The 21,990-nt window shown below is 35.5% G+C and overlaps 2 protein-coding genes across 10 annotated transcripts in view; both read right to left on the reverse strand.

Moving 5' to 3' along the window:
• Nucleotides 1-21,990, reverse strand: part of runx1t1 (RUNX1 partner transcriptional co-repressor 1) — a 362,940-nt gene that overhangs the window by 252,745 nt on the left and 88,205 nt on the right. For 6 of the 7 annotated variants that reach the window (XR_009811704.1, XM_061930758.1, XM_061930761.1 and 3 more), the window contains exons 1-2: nucleotides 5,677-5,733; nucleotides 641-726 (exon numbers count right to left, since the gene is read on the reverse strand). The gene's annotated coding sequence lies outside the window, so the exon portion shown is untranslated. Of the gene's footprint in view, nucleotides 1-640; nucleotides 727-5,676; nucleotides 5,734-21,990 lie in introns of those variants that run through there. The other variant, XM_061930757.1, reaches the window with a different exon arrangement.
• Nucleotides 1-21,990, reverse strand: part of triqk (triple QxxK/R motif containing) — a 131,442-nt gene that overhangs the window by 21,206 nt on the left and 88,246 nt on the right. Inside the window, exons 1-3 of one of the 3 annotated variants that reach the window (XM_061930768.1) lie at nucleotides 14,834-14,988; nucleotides 5,677-5,763; nucleotides 641-726 (exon numbers count right to left, since the gene is read on the reverse strand). In XM_061930768.1, coding sequence (XP_061786752.1) covers nucleotides 641-726; nucleotides 5,677-5,737 — 147 coding nt within the window. In that variant the 5' untranslated portion in view covers nucleotides 5,738-5,763; nucleotides 14,834-14,988. Of the gene's footprint in view, nucleotides 1-640; nucleotides 727-5,676; nucleotides 5,764-14,665; nucleotides 14,805-14,833; nucleotides 14,989-21,990 lie in introns of those variants that run through there. The other 2 variants (XM_061930769.1, XM_061930767.2) reach the window with 2 other exon arrangements.

Genomic DNA, 21,990 nt, shown 5'->3' on the forward strand with positions numbered 1-21,990 from the left:
CATCATACATTCATATTCTGTCCATTGAAATATATTTTAGAGGAACTATATTGTTCTTATTTATTTATAATTATGGTCAATAACTAATATGTAGATCATGAAATAAATACATTTTAGAATTGAAAATGTATGTTATGTAATTAAATTATAGCTCAATCACTGTATTATTTTTATTTTATATTTAATTTTATGTTAAACATTTACACACATTTTGAAAAACAATGAATCAAATAAGTATAGTTGCATACTACTTACACATACAAAATCTCTAAAGCAGTATTAGAGAGTATTCAGTAACAAACGTGTCCGCATCATTTTACTTACTGCCACATGTGCATAAATTAATGAATTATTGTGGCCACAAAAAATTAAAGTATCAGTCCACTTCCACTTAAGGACAGCATAAGTCCATTCCAGGTGGTTAATAAAAAATAGGTTAGTATTTTTCATTATTTTGACAAAGTGCTATGACCAACTGCTGGCCTGGCATGCACATTACACTTACCTGCTCTCTTTGTACAGTAAGAACGTTAGCATTTAGCATGCAGGCCAAGCAGACAAGCCAAATAAGGACGTCGGCACTTGTTAGTTTACTCAAGTCATAGAAGCAGGAGATTAAGAACAAGTAGAGCGGACTCACCCTGAACACAGACGAGTTCTTCTTGGCTTCAGCTTTGAGCCGCGTGGCCTTTAAGACCGACTTGGTTTTCTTGTAGTCCTGCTTACCTGCAAAAACACGATGATTGTCATGTTTTAACTATGTAATCCTTCATGTACTCTCAGTCATATTAATTATGAAGTGATTATGGTGTAACGATCACAGTCCACACTTTGGCTGGCGATAGCGCCAAGGAGAAGCCAAAGCTTGAAAACACTCTTCTGTGGTTAAAATCTCCTGTTTTTGAACATTTGGCCTTCCCACTGAAATAAACGTAAACAAAGTGGATAAAATCTATATCACAATAAATATTGCACCCTCCTGCAATAAAGATATATATCACAATATAATGTTTGGCATATGAATAATAATAGAAACATTTCAAAATGGCTTACAAAGCCTCCTAAATTGAGTATTAACATATTTTATCAAAACTAATATTAATCTATTTGCTAATTCACTGTTAATATCTGCTTACCTTCTGTTATAACTTGTTTCTGTTCAAATATAATAAAATGTTTTTGGATACTTTACATTAGTTTTAATAATACTATAAATTGTGGCACCAATCCAATACCAAGTAGATAAAGGGGCAGTATCGGTCATACCAATGTTGATACTTCACATTTAATATCATTGAAACGATTAATTTTTTGAACCCAATTACAATTAGGACGACAAAGAAACAAAATCAATTCAATTAATTACTATTATATTATTATTATCAATACATTTTCTTTAAATGATGTCCTACTGCTGGCTCTAAATTAAATCCTTAAAGTAGTCCTGCGTCCAGGGATTTATTTCCAACAAAATATTTCTTGCTAATAAGAAAAAAAATCGATCTAATCATTGCAGTATCAAAAATAGAAGGCCATTATACTTGGTATCATTACTGTCGATATTTGTATCGTTCCACCCACCCTTGTTTACATTCATGCGCTCTATAGCTTTGCTGCTCGCGGTTAGCGTATGATGCTACGGTGTGTAATGTAGCATGTTTAGCTAAAACTCGTCCTCCGGTGATGATGGTAATTGAAACCGTTCATTTGCTGCCATGGAGGCGAGGATTGCGCACTCATAAGCCGCTTTGTGCTGTGGAGGGACGTTAGCCGCTAGCTTGCTAGCGAGGAGGCGACGCTGCATTGAGAACGCGTTCTCTTGCCTGTCGCTACCAAATTTGAGGGACATAACTCGAATGTGTCATCAACATCAATTATCACGAGTGATTGATTTTCCAGGGCCGATACCAATCACTAGTAGGGCTGGGCGATATATCGATATACTCGATATATCGCGGGTTTGTCTAAATGACAATATTGGAGTACCGTATTTTTCGGACTATAAGTCGCAGTTTTTTTCATAGTTTGGCCGGGCTCCAGTGCGATTTATATATGTTTTTTTCCTTCTTTATTATGCATTTTTGGCAGGTGCGACTTATACTCCGGTGCGACTTATACTCCGAAAAATACGGTATACGTTCTCACGCAGTTGCTTTTAGCTGCGGCCATTACACTACATGCTTTTTTCACTCTTTCTTGTCTCTCCTTCTCACAAAGACATAAAACAAGCGCACCTTATTACATACTGTCACATGTGCAACGTCACACGCTCCCGCGGAGCAGACAGGTAGCGACATGGTAACGTTAGCTGTTATGCTAACGGTGAGGTGCGAGTGGTAATATGAGAGAGAGAAGGTGCGAATCTGGTAACAAATGGAGGAAGAATTAATTCCCAAGAAAAACAGCACGGGGTCCATCGTCTGGCGGTGGTTTGGCTTCAAGCGGGAATATGTTCAACATTTATGCGGCAAAAGCGTTGCTACAAAAAGTAGCAGCACTGCTAATATGTAGCATCATTTGAAAAGTCACCCGCTAGAGCAGTGGTTCTCAACCTTTTTTCAGTGATGTACCCCCTGTGAATTTTTGTTTAATTCAAGTACCCCCTAATCAGAGCAAAGCATTTTTGGTTGAAAAAAAGAGATAAAGAAGTAAAATACAGCACTATGTCATCAGTTTCTGATTTACTAAATTGTATAACAGTGCAAAATATTGCTCATTTGTAGTGGTCTTTCTTGAACTATTTGGAAAAAAAGATAGGTTTTTATTTATATTTATAAAGGATTTTTGAATTGTTGCTATTTTTAGAATATTTAAAAAAAATCTCACGTACCCCTTGGCATACCTTCAAGTACCCCCAGGGGTACACGTACCCCCATCTGAGAACCACTGCGCTAGAGAATGAAGAGTGCTTTAAACTCCGCATGTCAACATCTCCGGCCGGTGCCATACCAACAAAATGTCGAAGCAACTATTTCCAGATCAACAGCATATGAAAAAAAAAGTCAACAACAGAAGGAGATAACGTCCACAGGAACCTACCACACAGTGAAGGACATACACTATTTGATTTCCTATTATGCAGCTCATTTTTATTTGACACTTATTGAAATACCCTTGTGTGACATCATGCACAAAAGTGCACTTTATGTTTTAAACTATTGTAGTGGCGTTCTGTACAAAAAGTACACTTTAAATTAGTGTTGTTTTGATATGTCATCTTAGTGACATGCACAAAAGTGCACTAATCGCTTGTTTTAAAATGTCTGACAATCTTGCACTTTGTTTTGGAAATGACATGAATGTTTGTGCCACTGCTTAATAACTGTTTAATAAATACACTTTTAGTTGTGATTTCCATCTCTGCATGAAAGTTTAAAAGTAGCATATATTAATGCAGTATGAAGAAGAATGTTTTAATGTAGACACATAGAATCATCATACTGCTGTGATTATATGCATCAAGTGTTCATTCAAGGCTAAGGCAAAATATGGAGATATATATCATGTATTGTGACATGGCCTAAAAATATCGAGATATTAATAAAAGGCCATATCGCCCAGCCCTACTTCAAGGTAACAAAGCCCTTTGACACTATCTCCACATTCACACACACTGATATGATCCACTTCAAGAAACTCTTCAAACTTAAAGGGGAACATTATCACCAGACCTATGTAAGCGTCAATATATACCTTGATGTTGCAGAAAAAAAGACCATATATTTTTTTAACCGATTTCCGAACTCTAAATGGGTGAATTTTGGCGAATTAAACGCCTTTCTAGTATTCGCTCTCGGAGCGTTGTGACGTCATATCGGGAAGCAATCCGCCATTTTCTCAAACACAGAGTCAAATCAGCTCTGTTATTTTCCATTTTTTCGACTGTTTTCCGTACCTTGGAGACAGCATGCCTCGTCGGTGTGTTGTCGGAGGGTGTAACAACACGAACAGGGACGGATTCAAGTTGCACCAGTGGCCCAAAGATGCGAAAGTGGCAAGAAATTGGACGTTTGTTCCGCACACTTTACCGACGAAAGCTATGCTACGACAGAGATGGCAAGAATGTGTGGATATCCTGCGACACTCAAAGCAGATGCATTTCCAACGATAAAGTCCAAGAAATCTGCCGCCAGACCCCCATTGAATCTGCCGGAGTGTGTGAGCAATTCAGGGACAAAAGACCTCGGTAGCACGGCAAGCAATGGCGGCAGTTTGTTCCCGCAGACGAGCGAGCTAAACCCTCTGGATGTCTTGGCTCACACCGTCCCTTATGCCACCGAAGATGATCAAGAGAAGAATATCGACCCTAGCTTCCCTGGCCTGCTGACATCAACTCCAAAACTGGACAGATCAGCTTTCAGGAAAAGAGCGCGGATGAGGGTATGTCTACAGAATATATTAATTGATGAAAATTGGGTTGTCTGCACTCTCAAAGTGCATGTTGTTGCTAAATGTATTTCATATGCTGTAAACCTAGTTCATAGTTGTTAGTTTCCTTTAATGCCAAACAAACACATACCAATCGTTGGTTAGAAGGCGATCGCCGAATTCGTCCTCGCTTTCTCCCGTGTCGCTGGCTGTCGTGTCGTTTTCGTCGGTTTCGCTTGCATACGGTTCAAAACGATATGGCTCAATAGCTTCAGTTTCTTCTTCAATTTCGTTTTCGCTACCTGCCGACATGCGTAATCTGTTGAATCGCTTAAACCGCTGAAATCCGAGTCTGAATCAGAGCTAATGTCGATATAGCTTGCTGTTCTATGCACCATGTTTGTTTGTATTGGCTTCACTATGTGACGTCACAGGAAAATGGACGGGTGTATATAACGATGGTTAAAATCAGGCACTTTGAAACTTTTTTTAGGGATATTGCGTGATGGGTAAAATTTTGAAAAAATTTTCGAAAAATAAAATAAGCCACTGGGAACTGATTTTTAATGGTTTTAACCATTCTGATATTGTGATAATGTTCCCCTTTAAAGTGTTTACAAAGTACAAAGAAGAAGAACCATGATAAACATTCTGAATTTATTTCATCCATCCATTCATTTTCAAAATAATCTTACTCATCTCACCATATGAAATGTAAGTTACTTCACTGAGTATCATTTATTTATCTATTTATTTTTATTGTGATTACTTATGGAGTATATTGTGAATAAATTGAGACCAAGAAGTGAACAAAAGTTTAAGCAACTGTTATATAAAAGAAAAGGGGTAGGATTAAATAAGCTCTGCTTCTTCTTACTCCTTTTCGAACATGTTGAAAAGAGAAACTGGAAATTGTGATGTGTCATGTTGTGTGCTTGTTCGAAATAAACTCAAACTCAACTCTGATGGCGGGAGCTGCCAAGCAAGGCCCTAACCACGACCCATCAGGAGCGAGGATGAAGTGTCTTGCTCAAGGACACAATGGACGTGGCGAGGTTGGTAGTAGGTGGGCTCGAACCAGGAACCCTCAGGTTGCTGGCTCGGCCACTCTCCCAACAGCACCACGCCGTCCCCAGTTGATCTGTAATAATCACTATAGAAAAGCTCTATCCTTGGACAAATTGATACCATTCATAATCACGCAACCCTAGTAGACATGGACTAACTGGAATTATTAATACTGCACTTAGGACAACGACTGTGACCTCATGGCGTGCCGTCATGCCGTGATGGAGTGACGCTGCTCACCAATTTGCTTCCTGTACTGATCAACTGGTAGTTTGGTGGCGCTGGCATCCTTCCTGCCCATTCTGCTTCCTCCGCCTGCGAGGAGGCCTAGACGTAAACAAAGGTACACGTGATGTCATCAAAGATGCAGATTGGTGGGGCGACACCATCGTATGGCGAGCAAACAGACAGATGGCCGGTCTTCCTCATGCATCTGCTGGCTGGGACTCTCACCAGCTTCCACGTCAGCCAGTCTGACGCCGTACTCGCCGTCAGCTGGCTTACATCACGCTGACGGCTCACGCTGGCTAAAAATAAACAGTAGCGGCGTCTAATTAGCCGAACGTGTGACCGTGTTGGCGGCAGAGTGCTTTTTTTTTTTTTTTTTTTTTCTTTTTTAACACGTTTTTCTTCTTCGCCGCGACTAATGTTGGCGTCCCGCGCTCCCAAGTCAAGACACGCTTCACAACATGGCAATCAATACTAGAGATGTCCGATAATCATACTTGCCAACCTTGAGACCTTCAATTTCGGGAGGTGGGGAGTGGGGGCGGGGAGGGGGCGTGGTTAAGAGGGGAGGAGAATATTTACAGCTAGGATTCACCAAGTCAAGTATTTCATATATATATATATATATATATATATATATATATATATATATATATATATATATATATATATATATAAGAAATACTAAGTCAAGTATTTCATATATATATATATATATATATATAAATAAAATAAATACTTGAATTTCAGTGCTCATTTATTTACACATATACACACACATAACACTCATCTACTCATTGTTGAGTTAAGGGTTGAATTGTCCATCCTTGTTCTATTTGTCACTATTTTTCTAACCATGCTGAACGCCCTCGCTGATGATGCATTGCTGTGTGGCACGCAAAAAGTGCTTTCATCAAATGCACTAGATGGCAGTATTGTCCTGTTTAAGAGTGTCACAACATTGCTGTTTACGGCAGACGAACTGCTTTACAGTAGACAAAAACGTGACTGCTGTTGTTGTGTATTGTTACCGCGCTAGGAGGACGTTAATGAAACTGCCTAACAATAAACCCACATAAGAAACCAAGAACTCGCCCTCGATCATTCTACAGTTATAACGTCATTGGGCAGGTACGCTGTTTATATTGTGTGCCTAAATTTCGGGAGATTTTCGGGAGAAAATTTGTCCCGGGAGGTTTTCGGGAGAGGCGCTGAATTTCGGGAGTCTCCCGGAAAATCCGGGAGGGTTGGCAAGTATGCCGATAATGGCTTTTTTGCCGATATCGTCCAACTCTTAATTACCGATTCTGATATCAACCGATACTGATATATACAGTCGCGGAATGAACACATTATTATGCCTAATTTTGTTGTGATGCCCCGCTGGATGCATTAAACAATGTAACAAGGTTTTCCAAAATAAATCAACTCAAGTTATGGAAAAAAAATGCCAACATTGCACTGCCATATTTATTATTGAAGTCACAAAGTGCATTATTTTTTTTAACATGCCTCAAAACAGCAGCTTGGAATTTGGGACATGCTCTCCCTGAGAGAATGAGGAGGTTGAGATGGGCGAGGTTGGGGGGGTGTGGGGTTGAGGTGGGGAGTTAGTGCTGCAAGGGGTTCTGGGTATTTGTTCTGTTGTGTTTATGTTGTGTTACGGTGCGGATGTTCTCCCGAAATGTGTTTGTCATTCTTGTTTGGTGTGGGTTCACAGTGTGGGGCATATTTGTAACAGTGTTAAAGTTATTTATACGGCCACCCTCAGTGTGACCTGTATGGCTGTTGACCAAGTATGCGTGCATTCGCTTGTGTGTGTGTGAAAAGCCGTAGGTATTATGTGATTGGGCCGGCATGCAAAGGCAGTGCCTTTAAGATTTATTGGCGCTCTGTACCAGTCCGTACAGCGGCGTTTTAAAAAGTCATAAATTTTACTTTTTGAAACCGATACCGATAATTTCCGATATTACATTTTAAAGCATTTATCGGCCGATAATATCGGCAGCTCGATATTATCGGACATCTCTAATCAATACTCATCCTCTTGAACTTTTCTCTTAAAAATCAAAAACATTGTTCAGCAGCTCCCGACTGACCATTACCGAGGAGATAGCGCCTTAGCGAGTAATAGAGAGGAACTGCTCTATTTTTCCAATATCATTCAAAATCCTCATTTAAAGTTAAAGTACCACTGATAGTCACACACACACTAGGCGTGGTGAAATTACCCTCTGCAATTGACCCATCCCCTTGTTCCAACCCCCTAGGAAGTGAGGGGAGCAGTGAGCAGCAGCGATGGCCGCGCCCGGGAATCATTTTGGTGATTTAACTCCCAATATCATCCAATTCAGATGATGAAATTGTTGATGACTCAAATATGCTGATAGCAACCCAACCAAACCTAACCCAACCCCCTCCACAACCCACCCCCCGGATTGTAAATAATTCAATGTATATACTCTGATGATTAACTTGTGTGATGACTGCATTATGCTGATAGTATATACAGTATTTGTACCATGAATTGATCAACGTGGACCCCGACTTAAACAAGTTGAAAAACGTATTTGGGTGTTATCATTTAGTGGTCATTTGTACTGTGCAATCTACTAATAAAAGTTTCAATCAATCAATCAATCAATCAACCCTTGATGCTGAGTGCCAAGCAGGGAGGTAATGGGTCCCATTTTTATAGTCTTTGGTACGACTTGGCCATATTGAACTCACGACTAACTGATCTCAAGGCCACTGAGCAGGGCCTTGAGACAAGAACACATGATTTTTCTTTTTTTTTATGCATTCAAAGTCAAACTGCAGCTAATGTGAGTACTCTATTGCGCCCATAAAATCCTCCAAAAAACATGCAAAAACTGCCAACAATACTCGAGTTACAACCAAAGTATTAGCAATATTGTTACTATAAGCGCTAACACAGAGGAACTACTTTTAGCGGTGCTGTGTTTACAGAGAGATAACTATATTATGCTGCTATACTGAGCTGCTGCGTCGCCTCCGAGTCGGTGAAAGTTAATCCTAGATTATAAGTCATGCCTTAGTAGAAGGTTGTGTACATAAACCGAGAAGCTAGTCAACTTTGACATCCAACTTATACCCGGTGATGGCGAGAAAAACACGAAAATAACCTCTTTTTTCTTTTTTGATGATTATTATTAATTCTTCATCTAAACAGGTAGACATAAACATCCCATTAGTCCGGAGGTGTCAAACTCAAGGCCCGGGGGCCGGATCTGGCCCGCGACATCATTTTATCTGGCCCGCAAACACCTGAAAATGATGTGTTTCAATAAAGTACTTTATATTTCCTCACTAAATGTAATAGATTTTTTTTCCATACAGAAAAAAATATATGTACTGCTTGAAATTGCATACCTTTTAAACTTTAATAGTATCTAATATTGCAACAAATATTACAGTATATTTTTATACTTTCCAAACATGTTTTTGTCTAAATAAAAATACTTAACTTTACAGCAAACTAATCATCAAATTCATAAAAATGTCGATAGATTTTACGTTGTTCTTTACAGCATATAATGTAAATTGAAAAAAAAAAACTGCTACTTGTTAGAATAATTGTTTCTAAATTATCACAAAAACTTTGTGTTCCATTGAGGGCCCGGTAAAAAGACAAAAGCTGTCTTTGGAACCTACCAAGAGCAAGGCTCGTAAAACTCCACTGGGTAGCGGGGGGGAAGCAAGATGAAGGTGTTCCTGTGTTCTTTCATGTATGGTGCCTTCAGAGCGGAGAGAAGACAGGATCTGCCCAATTTCCAGACGACCTCTTTTTGAACCTCCTTTTTAAACTGGTTTACGAACATCTTTTTCAACTACTTTATGGACCCCTTTTGAAGTATTTTACAAACTCTTTTTGAACTGACCTTTGCTGTGAATTGTTTACGACCATTTCTGTGAACTTTTTGCGACCTTTGTCCTTTGGAAACAGCGGTGGCCATGTGGTCGGGGAGGGTCCAAAATAAAAGAAGGAGGCGTGCAATCTTTTGCCAGAGCGTGCTGAGATACTGTGCAAGGGTACAGTGTACAGACGACTCTCCTCAATATTGAGTCCAAATTGAATTCTGTCTCTGTTTAATTATTTGCCTCTTATCTTGTTTAATAGAGGTCATCAGTGTTTGAACCTGACACTACTGTTTTTTGCGTTAAGATTCTGTTGACTAAGCTGCCAGTTTTTTGACTGTAAAATATACGGTTGTTGTTTTTAACGGTGTGTTACTGTAAAAAGAAAGACGGTGCATTTGTTTTTACGGTAGAAAAACTGGCAGCTAAGTTGCCATAATAAGAAAAGAACTTGTACTGTTTTTCCATTAACAATATAATGTTGTAAAAACCAATGTCAATTTAACACAAAAATTCTGGCAACTAAGCTGCCAGCTTTTTCCATTAAAAAAACCCCCAAAAAACAGTGATACTGTTTTTCCATTTACCGTAGAATGTTGTAAAAAAATAAAAATAAAAAAAAAAACTACAAAAAACCCCACTATATTTTACAGTAAAATTTGGTAAATGTAACGTTTTTACTGTAAAATCAACAGTCTACTTAAAACAATTTATATAATTAATAATGCAATCCAGAGGCAAATTCATACATTATTCACTGTTACAAGCGGCTCTCTGATGGCAGCCATAACTGCCATGTGGCCCTCAATGAAAACCAGTTTGACATCCCCTGCATTCGTCACATCCCAGTGAGAGCAGACATTGTGAAGTAAGCAATAGTTTTATCATGTTTATAGTTTGTATTTCTTGTTTAGCGCTTAGCAATACTACTACATGATGCTTAGTGTTTCACTAAAGCCGCATCTGTTCATACTGTAGGTCATCCTGCTTATATTCAGAATGAAAATTATAAGTTTCTGGATCTTAATTTGTCCCAACGAAGTCTTTGTTGTCGCTCATGAAGTCTGCCTTGATTAGTAGTGTTGTTGTTGAAGGGAAAAGCGAACTTTGTAACACGTCTGTGAAATTAATACGCCGCTGTATGCTTAAAATGAGCAAAACAGGTAAATATGACATGTTCTTGTGAATGTTACTACATTATATATATATATATATATATATATATATATATATATATATATATATATACTTACAGCATGTAATACGCTTTATAGGCGGGATAGAGCAATTCCTATTGGCTTCATTGTTAGCTGACTTTTACTAGCGTTTATTTATGAGTTAGAATGCATAAAAAAGAAGGACATATGTGTAGGATTGTGAATGATAGACAAAATTCCCCAAAAAGTGCAGGTCCCCTTTAAGAACCCTTTAGTGCTCAGGGTGTGACAATAAACATATTTGTATTTTAATTTGAACGTTTGGTTCGGTACTGAATTCCCACAGGGTTTGCATTAAAGTGTTTCTTCTATATTCATCGCGGGAGTGGAGATCCATTCATGCAGTACATCTCCACAAGCCTGGGGAGTGTGCATCGTGGAAGTGTGCGGAAACACTGATTACTCTCAATTGTTTTCTTTTTTTTTTAGCCTCCCCGCAGGTAGAAGAGAACATTTTGTGTCCCTCCACTCTTATGCCGCTACTATAAATAGTATCATTTGTCGATAAAATTGTACACCGCTGCATAACATTGTATTCTTAATAACATTAAAAGGCAACAACAAAAGTAAAGAAATATAGATCAATTTACAACAAAGAATAACTTAAAAAACATCGTTTTTGGTCCGTAACAAAAAATATTTAAAGTGCATCAATTTGTCTGGGAAAAAAAAAAGTATACTTATTTAAATTACAAACATTTTTTGACCTACTTGAACCATTGTATACTGAAAAATAGGTTAAATCTCAATTAGTAATAATTCATTCTAATGTATCAGCGACAATAACTCAGGAGCACAATATATAAAACACTTTAACATACAACACAAAAATTATGCAGTTTGGTTTTTTGTTTACCAAAATGAGGAAGTCAGGATTTATATCTACAATTAGTAGTGATGTGATACCACTGATTTTCTTTGCGATCCGATAGCAAGTAAAATTCAGGCTGGTATCGGCGATACCGATCCGATACTTTGTGCAAATATACCTAACGTGTCTGCAAAAATGTTAAAAGCTGTGTGTTTTCAGATAACATATGTATCTAAAAAAAAATCTAAATAGCAAAAAATCAAAATGTAAAGAGAAAAAGCTGAAAACTAATAAATAATATACTTAGTCACCTATAACACAAAGAAAAGAAAAAAAAAAAAAATATATATATATATATATATATATATATATATATATACATACACACAATTATTTTGCTTTTTTAATTTGTTTTAAACAAAAAAATAATCAAAATGGCCCCCATATACTTTTCAGTAAGCGGCCCTTGGTTAAAAAAGTTTAAAACACTCCTGATCTAAAATATTAGAAGCGCTCAAAATCTAAATTAAATATACCTAAAATATACACAAAGTTTAGTTAATGAAAAAATAAAATACTTATGATTTATTTTTTTAATTACAACCACCAAAATAAATATGGACATTAATATTTCCGTACAGGCAGAATGTTTAACACACCAGGTTATGCAATTAAACAATTGTTTTATTATTTGTATTCAATTCTTACATGGAAAAAAAACTAGTAAAAATGTAAGAAAAAATTAAATATAAAAATGAGAAAAAGCTGAAATGTTTTAACTAATAATTAATAACAATATACTTAGACACCCATAATACATAGCTGACACAATATCTGTTTTTAGCATTTTTTGAACAAAATAATTTTGATTTGGAGCTTAAAAATCAGGTATCAGCGGTATCGATGTCCGCACATCACTAACAATAAACACGTTTTGTAGTGCACAGCTTTGCAAAGCGGGGTCTGAAGGATGATACTGATAAAGCATGTTCCCCAGGGTCGCACTATTTTCACATTACAGTAAACCCATTTGTTCCATGTCTTTGTAAGGGCTGGTTAAACCTACAAGGGATGTGACGTATGCGAACGAATCGAGTCTTTAGAGCGGGTCTTTTCAGTAAACAATGGAGGACCGATTTCCAGTTGTGAGCCGTTTGTTTGGATTACTTTTTTTTTTCATGCAAATTTAGCGTCGACAATTGCCAGTGTGCGTGACATCCAACTGGCAACTGGACTAGAAAATGAGTCAGAATCCTGGCAGCATTTGGATGTACTTGTTTGTTTTTACTTATAAAATATATACATAATCATTTTTTAAATTGTATTTATTTTTTATTGATTTTAGTTGGATTCACTTTTCGGGTTCTTTATTCTAAAGCAGTGTTTTTCAACGACTGTGCCGCGGCACACTTGTGTGCCATGAGATACAGTCTGGTGTGCAGTGGGAGATTATCTAATTTTGCCTATTTGGGTTAAAAATATTTTTTGCAAACCAGTAATTATATTCTGCAAATGATGTGTTGTTGTTGAGTGTCGGTGCTGTCTAGAGATTGGCAGAGTAACCGTGTAATACTCTTCCATATCAGTAGGTGGCAGCCGGTAGCTTATTGCTTTGTAGATGTCGGGAACAGCGGGAGGCAGCATGCAGGTACGTAAAATTGTGTCTAATGCTTAAACCAAAAATAAACAAAAGGCGAGTGCCCCTAAGAAAAGGCATTGAAGCTTAGGGATGGCTATTCAGAACGAAACTAAAACTGAACTGGCTGCAATGTAAACAAAAACAGAATGCTGGATGACAGCAAAAACTTACTGTGGCGCAAAGACAGCGTCCACAAAGTACATCCGAACATGACATGACAATCAACAATGTCCCCACAAAGAAGGATAAAAACTAAATCTTCTTGATTGCTAAAACAAAGTAGATGCGGGAAATATCGCTCAAAAGGTAAAACATGAAACTGCTACAGTAAAATACCAAATAAAGAGAAAAAGCCATTAAAATAGGAGCGCAAGACAAGAAGTAAAAGTCTACACACAGGAAAACAGCAATAAACTCCAAATAAGTCAGGGCGTGATGTAACAGGTGGTGACAGTACACCTACTTTGAGACAAGAGCTATAGTGATGCATGCTTGGTTATGGTTTAAAGTCATATCCAACAATTGCGACAACAGCTTTTTACTGTCAACTGAGTTTCGTTTTTTTAATGATGTCTGCTGGTGGTGTGCCTCCGGGTTTTTTCAACGCATGAAATGTAGCTTTGGCTCAAAAAAGGTTGAAAAACACCGTTCTAAAGGGTAGTAGTCCAAACTAGGGCTGCAACAACTAATCGATTAAATCGATTATAAAAATAGTTGGCGATTAATTTAGTCATCGATTCGTTGGATCTATGCTATGCGCAGAGGCTACTTTATATATATATATATATTTTTTTTTTTTTTTTTAATAAACCTTTATTTATAAACTGCAACATTTACAAACAGCTGAGAAACAATAATCAAAATAAGTATGGTGCCAGTATGGTGTTTTTTTTCCAATAAAATACTGGAAAGGATATAAATGTAGATAGTCTCTTTTATCCGATTATTAAACGATTATCAAATTAGTTGTTAGTTGCAGCCCTAGTCCAAACGTACAGACACCAGGTATGCTAGTATAATTTTGGACTCACATTTTAATTACGTCCTAATTTTATTGTAGTTGTATTTATACATTTTATAGCCATTCAAGCATTTAATACTTATTAGTTGTGTATTTTTCTCTATATTTATAAAATGCTACACATTTTAGGTGATTTTTTTTGTTAACTCGTGACGTCACAGTCAAAGCACAGAAATATAGAACCGAATGAAACACACAAAAAAGTAAATTATAGCCAATATTTTATAATAATTTCCATAAATACAGTATTTGTGTAAATGTAATTATTCTGATCCACATTTTATCATATAATTAATACGAGTGATTACTTCCTGGATTTAAAAAAATATATTAAGACAAGAATTAGTAGCTTTTGTACAAGAATGTCTTTACAAAGATAATGCAGATTTATTTTTAAAAACAACATAAAAGCGTGAGTGAAAAAAGTAGCTTACCTCTTGTTTCGGACGCCTACAAAGTGATAGTATTGCGTACAATTCCTCACACAGCTGTTAGTAATTCCGTTAATTACACCACCTGTTTCTCCACTCGCACAAATGCATCATTTCAAACTAAACATTCCAGTATTGTTAGTTCACTCATTAATAGGCAGATATACTTACACCGTTCGCGTTTGTTGTTGTTTTAAAAAAAAGCAGTTGTTGTGGCAAACAGCGGCCAAAGCTTGCGAATTAAGTTTTTTTTTTTTTTAAAAAAGGTTTTTATTGTACTTTGCTCTTCTTTCCCTCCACGCCAGCGTAGCGCTTGTTTACACCTACTTCCGGGTTTCCACGTCGACAGCGGAGATAGACAGCATTGTTGGCCTATCAGAAACGAGGAATAGCTGTCGCGTCAACCAATTGCAGGAGAGTGAGGGCGGGGTGACGACACGTCGCGGTTCAAACCAGGCGAGAGTAAATAATGACGTAAATATTACATTGTTAATTTATTTTGGCCAATTGGAAAATCTTAGCTGTTATACCTAATAATCATGCAACATCATACATGTGCTTTTCCGTCCAATACTAGTTTATAAATAATCTGTGAATCATTCATTCGGTTTTTCCAATTGAAACCGGCACAAAAACAGTAATAATCTTGTATTATATGATATACCACATTGTATATATGTATTAAATTAAACTATAGTATAGTATTACCCCTGCAACCCTGAGAAGGACGAGCGGTAGGTAATGGATAAATTATATTGTACTATATTATACTATATTACATTATATTTTATTAGATTAGATCAGTGGTTCTCAACCTTTTTTCAGTGATGTACCCCCTGTGAATTTTTTTGTAATTCAAGTACCCCCTAATCAGAGCAAAGCATTTTTGGTTGAAAAAAAGAGATAAAGAAGTAAAATACAGCACAATTTAATAAATCCGTTTCTGATTTATTAAATTGTATAACAGTGCAAAATATTGCTCATTTGTAGTGGTCTTTCTTGAACTATTTGGAAAAAAAAAGATAGGTTTTTATTTATATTTATAAAGGATTTTTGAATTGTTGCTATTTTTAGAATATTTAAAAAAAATCTCACGTACCCCTTGGCATACCTTCAAGTACCCCCAGGGGTACGCGTACCCCCATTTGAGAACCACTGGATTAGATTATACTATGTTATATTACATTACATTATAATATGTTATATACTATATCATATTATACATTATATTGTAATTTATTATACTATATTATTTTATATACTGTATTATATTACACCATATAATACTGTATTATTTTACAGTATATTAGATTAGATTATATCATAACATTAAATTATACATTATTTTATATACTATATCAAATTATATTGTATTATATCATACAATTTTATATCATGATGAAATATATTATATATTGTATTATATTATATTACACTATATGGTATTAAATATGATATGCTATATGATATTATACTATATTATATTACATTATATTATACTATTATTATTATTAGAGATGTCCGATAATATCGGCCTACCGATATTATCGGCCGATAAATGCTTTAAAATGTAATATCGGAAATTATCGGTATCGGTTTCAAAAAGTAAAATGAACCCTTGTGTAATGTTCATATTGTTGTTACTCAGCCAGCGTTTGTGGGTCTGATGGACCTGTTGTATTTTGTGGCTTTTAATGCCTCACAATCAAACACTTTTTTGTTAAAATACTGAACAGATGTTTACCTTATCCCAATAAACATCTGTTCAGTATTTTAACACAAAAGTGTTTGATTGTGAGGCATTAAAAGCCACAAAATGCAACGGGTCCATCAGACCCACAAACGCTGGCTGAGTAACAACAATATGAACGTTGCACGGAAAATGTTATCTGCCAGTTTCTGCATCCCACAGGGATTCTTCTTTTGCGTTTCTGCACCTGCGGTTCCCACACAAGGTTGCAACATTGTTTGTCAACACTGTCTGCTCTCATTTTCTCGCACATTTGACCCTCTGATGTTCTGTGTACCTACACTCTGTCCTCCTGCTGTCAATCAATCAATCAATCAATCTTTATTTATATAGCCCTTAATCACAAGTGTCTCAAAGGGCTGCACAAGCCACAACGACATCCTCGGTACAAAGCCCACATAAGGGCAAGGAAAAACTCACCCCAGTGGGACGTCGATGTGAATGACTATGAGAAACCTTGGAGAGGACCGCATATGTGGGTAACCCCCCCCCTCTAGGGGAGACCGAAAGCAATGGATGCTGTCTAGTCCTGCTGTGTGTGTGTGTTTGATGAGTGTAGGGTGGGGGGGGGGCGGGGGAACATCAATTTCCACACTTCTATTAGCCCCGGACATCTTATATGTAATAGAAATGTGTAGGGAGGGTGTATGATGTGTGGTCAAATATGTATTCTGATATATGTTCTACACAGAAAAAGAGCCAAAGTCAGTGCGTCTCAGTTTGAAAAATTAATTAATTGTATCATTTTTCTTTTAATAAAAAATTCAAACGGGTCCCACAAACCCGAACACCACACAAGGGTTAATGACTTTTTAAAACGCCGCTGTACGGAGCGGTACACGGACGTAGGGAGCAGTACAGAGCAGTTGCGTCTCCCAGTCAGGAGCCCCTCCCCTCTCTCCTCTCCCACACACAACACAGGAGTTGACGACTGCAGCATGAGAAGTTTACTGGCGACGCTTGATGACCTCATCAAACCGTCGCTAGCGGAGCATAACAACAACAAGAGTGTGTTGTTGCCGGTGCTGTAGCCGTGGCTAACAAACCAGCTCGCTCGGTGACTGACTAACGACACCATGTCTATGGTTTGGGATTATTTTAAAGTGTCTCTGACGGATAAAAAAACTGGCAATTTGCAATGACTGCAAAAAGTTGGAGGAACCAAGACGTCTTCCTTTAATACGAGCAATTTGATCTCCCACCTCTTCAAGAATCATAAGGATATACACGATGAATACAAGCGGAAGATGGATGAAACGCAAACACCGAAAAATAGTAGTGCCACACAGTTGTCACAACAGAATTAGGCATAATGTGTTAATTCCACGACTGTATATATCGGTATCGGTTGATATCGGAATCGGTAATTAAAAGTTGGACAATATTGGAATATCGGCAAAAAAGCCATTATCGGACATCTCTATTATATTATATTATATTAGAATGTATTTTTTCAATACTTGGTAACATTAAGTACACTTGAGCAGTAATTACATCCAACACAAGATTCCTACTGTACAAGTGTAGTGTTGTAGTTTATTGCACATTATCGTTCTGCGAGCAGGATTTTAAATAATTTCACCTATCTGCAGCATAGCTAAATACTAGAAACAATCAAAACTTGGCATTGGCTTTGAAATATTCATATAAATATTAAAATAATAATATTTTTATAATAAAGATATTGAATAATACCTAATAATAATAATAATAACCTAATAATATGTCCGGTGGGTGTTTATCTGAAATTGACATTGATATTTTCATGAAAAGGTTATTTGCAGCGTCAATAACAAACACATTTTATGCAAATCTCCTTATTATTATTGTTATTATTAGTAGTATTATTAAGAGCAGCATCTTTGCAACACTGTGCAGGTGTACCTAATGTTTTGGCCTGCTGAAGTTTCCATGGCGGCCAAGTGAAAGCCTGTCCACAAACACGTCCTGAACATGCTGTCCAAACATGGCCGTCAAGCGCAGCGTGCCGTCAACTTAATGCACCAGTCAGCATTTTTCTTCAATGTGATTAATTTGCTGCTGAGCCAAACAAAAGATTTGTCACATTTTCAACTACATTTTGACATATATCATCTACTGTATGGAACTCTGCTGTTTTTAGGAATCTAATAGCGCTAGCCAAAGACCCTCTATATGACAGGAGTCCTGAGCTGTTTTTGAGAATCTATTACCAAAAAAAAAACACGAGTCAAAGATGCACTATATGACAGAGGCACTGTGCTGTTTTTGAGAATCTATGACCAAAAACATGAGTCAAAGATGTCCTATTTGACAGGAGCACTCGGTTTTTGATAATCTACTGCAAATGAAGGGAGTCTAGGATTTTTACAAGACGGGAGTGCTCTGCTGTTTTTAGGAATCTGCTGCAAAATCTACCGTAGTCAAAGTTCTGAAAGAACAACATTAGTCCAACTTGAATTCAACGTCAAACATTTATGGATGAATGTTTTTTTATGTTTTTATTAATTTGACTATTTGAAATACTGTCATGTTGTTTTTTTTTAAATCATTTACATTATTAATACAATATGTATTATTAATAAAATATACAATATAATTAGCAATTATTATATTTATCACAAAATAAAGAAATACAAATATGATAATGATAATATATAAGAATAAAATATATTGAATATAATATTAATAAAAATAAATATAATATAAAATCTACATAAAATATATAATTTTATATCCATCCATCCATTTTATATATATAAATATAAATATAAATATATATAAAGTAATATATAATGTATATATACACACTCTGTTTGTACATACATACTGTGTGTATATAAATATATAGTATATATACTGTAATGTGTATATTTATATATGTCATATTAATATAGTAATAAAATATATTATAAATACATAAATTACAATTATAATAAAAACAAATAATTAGAAATAATCATGAATAATACTATTGGTGCATTATATAATTCAATACATAATATATTATATAATTATGTAATTTATATAATTGTAATATTAACAATATAATCAAATAATATAGCATAATATTAATAATATTTATTACGAATGATTATATTGATATATATAATATGTATTTAAATCATTAAACATTAGTCCAAATGAAGAATTCATCTCTCAACAGGTTTAGTCTAGATGTTCTCTTGTCAGCAAGAAAGGATCAACTCAGCAGAGATTTAGGAGTCAAATTACATAATTATAGAGGTCAAAATACTGTATGTAAGATGGTCAACATATGAGAAAGTGCTGGCAGTACTATTTTGATGATATCATCATATAATGATGATATGATAATAGTAAACATTTTTTCAATCAAAAAATAAACATGCTGTCTTTAAAAATGCATTTCCTAGTGCAAATCTTATATAGGATATGGGATAATGTTGTGGCCAAGTCAACTTTGAAAAAATAAATTCAAAGATCTAGTAGACCACAGGTATCAAACTCAAGGCCCGGGGGCCAGATGTGGCCGTCACTTCATTTTATTTGGCCCTCGAAAGCCCTGGAAATAATATGTATCAATAAAGTACTGTAACTTTTCTCACCAACTGTATTCTTTTTCTATTTTAGGAGGGGGGGGAAAAATGTACTCAATGTAATCGCAAATTATGTTCACTTAAATATTGTCGAATTAAGCAAAAATATATATTTAAATAGAAATAAATATTAATAATAATGATTTCAAAGCAAGTTAACCATCAAATTGTGCAATGTAAAAGTAGCAATAGATTTCATGGTAAAATGGTGAAATTTACTGTGGTTTTTACAGCATTTTTCTCTAAACAGTACTTTTTTACTGAAATAAACTGTGGTGCCGTTTTGTCATTTACAGTAATACAACGATAAATCCACAGTTGTTGATTTGCGGAAAAAAAAACAAACAAAAAAAAACTGGCAGCTCAGGTGCCCAAATTTTACTGTAAAATTACACTTTTTTTTCCATTTACAGTAAAAAAAACAAATGTAAATTTTACAGTAAAATTCTGGCTGCCTTTTCTTACTGTAATAAACTGTGGTGCTGTTATGGCATTTACAGTAATACACCGAAAAATCCACAGTTGTAGATTTGCGGAAAAAACAAAAACAAAACAAAAACTGGCAGCTCAGGTGCCCAAATTTTTCTGTAAAATTGAATTATTTTTTTATCGACAGTAAAAAATTAAAGAAGTTAATTTTACGGTAAAATTTTGACTGCCTTTTTTACTGTAATAAACTGCGGTGCCATTCTGGCATTTACAGTAATTTCACCGATAAATCCACAGTTGATTTGCGGTTTTAAAAAAACAAAACAACAACCGGCAGCTCATCTGCCAAAATTTTACTGTAAAATTGCAGTTTTTTTAATTTACAGTAAAAAAACAAAAACAAATGTACATTTTACAGTCAAATTCTGGCTGCTTTTTTTACTATAATAAACTGTGGTGCTGTTATTGCATTTACAGTAATACACCAAAAAATCTACAGTTGTTGATTTGCGGTAAAAAAACAAACAGAAAAAAACAAACTGGCAGCTCAGGTGCCAAAATGTTACTGTAAAATTGCATTTTTTTAAAAAATCTACGGTAAAAAAAAAAAAGAAGTAAATTTGACAGAAAAATTCTGGCTGCCTTTTTTTACTGTAATAAACTGTGGTGCTGTTATGGCATTTACAGTAATACATTGGAAAATCCACAGTTGTTAATTTGCGGTTAAAAAAACTATTTAAAAAAAAAAACCTGGCAGCTCAGGTATCAAAATGTTACTGTAAAACTGCAGGTTTTTTTTTTCCATTCAGAGTTAAAAAAAACAAATGTAAATTTTACGGTAAAATTCTGGCTGCCTTTTTTTACTGTAATAAACTGTGGTGCCGTTATGGCATTTACAGTAATACAGTGAAAAATCCACAGTTGTTGATTTGCGGTTAAAAAAAACAATAAAAAACTGGCAGCTCAGGTGCCAAAATTTTACTGTAAAATTGCACTTTTTTTCATTTACAGTAAAAAAAAAAGTAAATTTTACAGTAAAATTATGGCTGCCTTTTTTTACTGTAATAAACTGTGGTGCCGTTATGGCATTCACAGTAATACAGTGAAAAATCCACAGTTGTTGATTTGCGGTTAAAAAAAACAATTAAAAAAAACAAACTGGCAACTCAGGTGCCAAAATGTTACTGTAAAATTGCACTTTTCATTTACAGTAAAAAAAACAAATGTAAATTTTACAGTAAATTCTGCCTGCCTTTTTTTTACTGTAATGAACTGTGGTGCCGTTATTGCATTTACAGTAATACACCAAAAAATCTACAGTTGTTGATTTGCGCTAAAAAAAAAAACAAAAAAAACAAAAAAAACTGGCAGCTCAGGTGCCAAAATGTTACTGTAAAATTGCATTTAAAAAAACAAAAATCTACAGTAAAAAAAAAAAAAAAGTAAATTTTACAAAAAAAATTTGGCTGACTTTTTTTACTGTAATAAAATGTGGTTACGTTATGGCATTTACAGTAATACAGTGAAACATCCACAGTTGTTGATTTGCGGTTAACAAAAAACTATAAAAAAAAAAAAAAGAACTGGCAGCT

Source organism: Nerophis lumbriciformis, linkage group LG37 (assembly GCF_033978685.3).
Source record: "Nerophis lumbriciformis linkage group LG37, RoL_Nlum_v2.1, whole genome shotgun sequence".
Lineage (NCBI taxonomy): Eukaryota > Metazoa > Chordata > Actinopteri > Syngnathiformes > Syngnathidae > Nerophis > Nerophis lumbriciformis.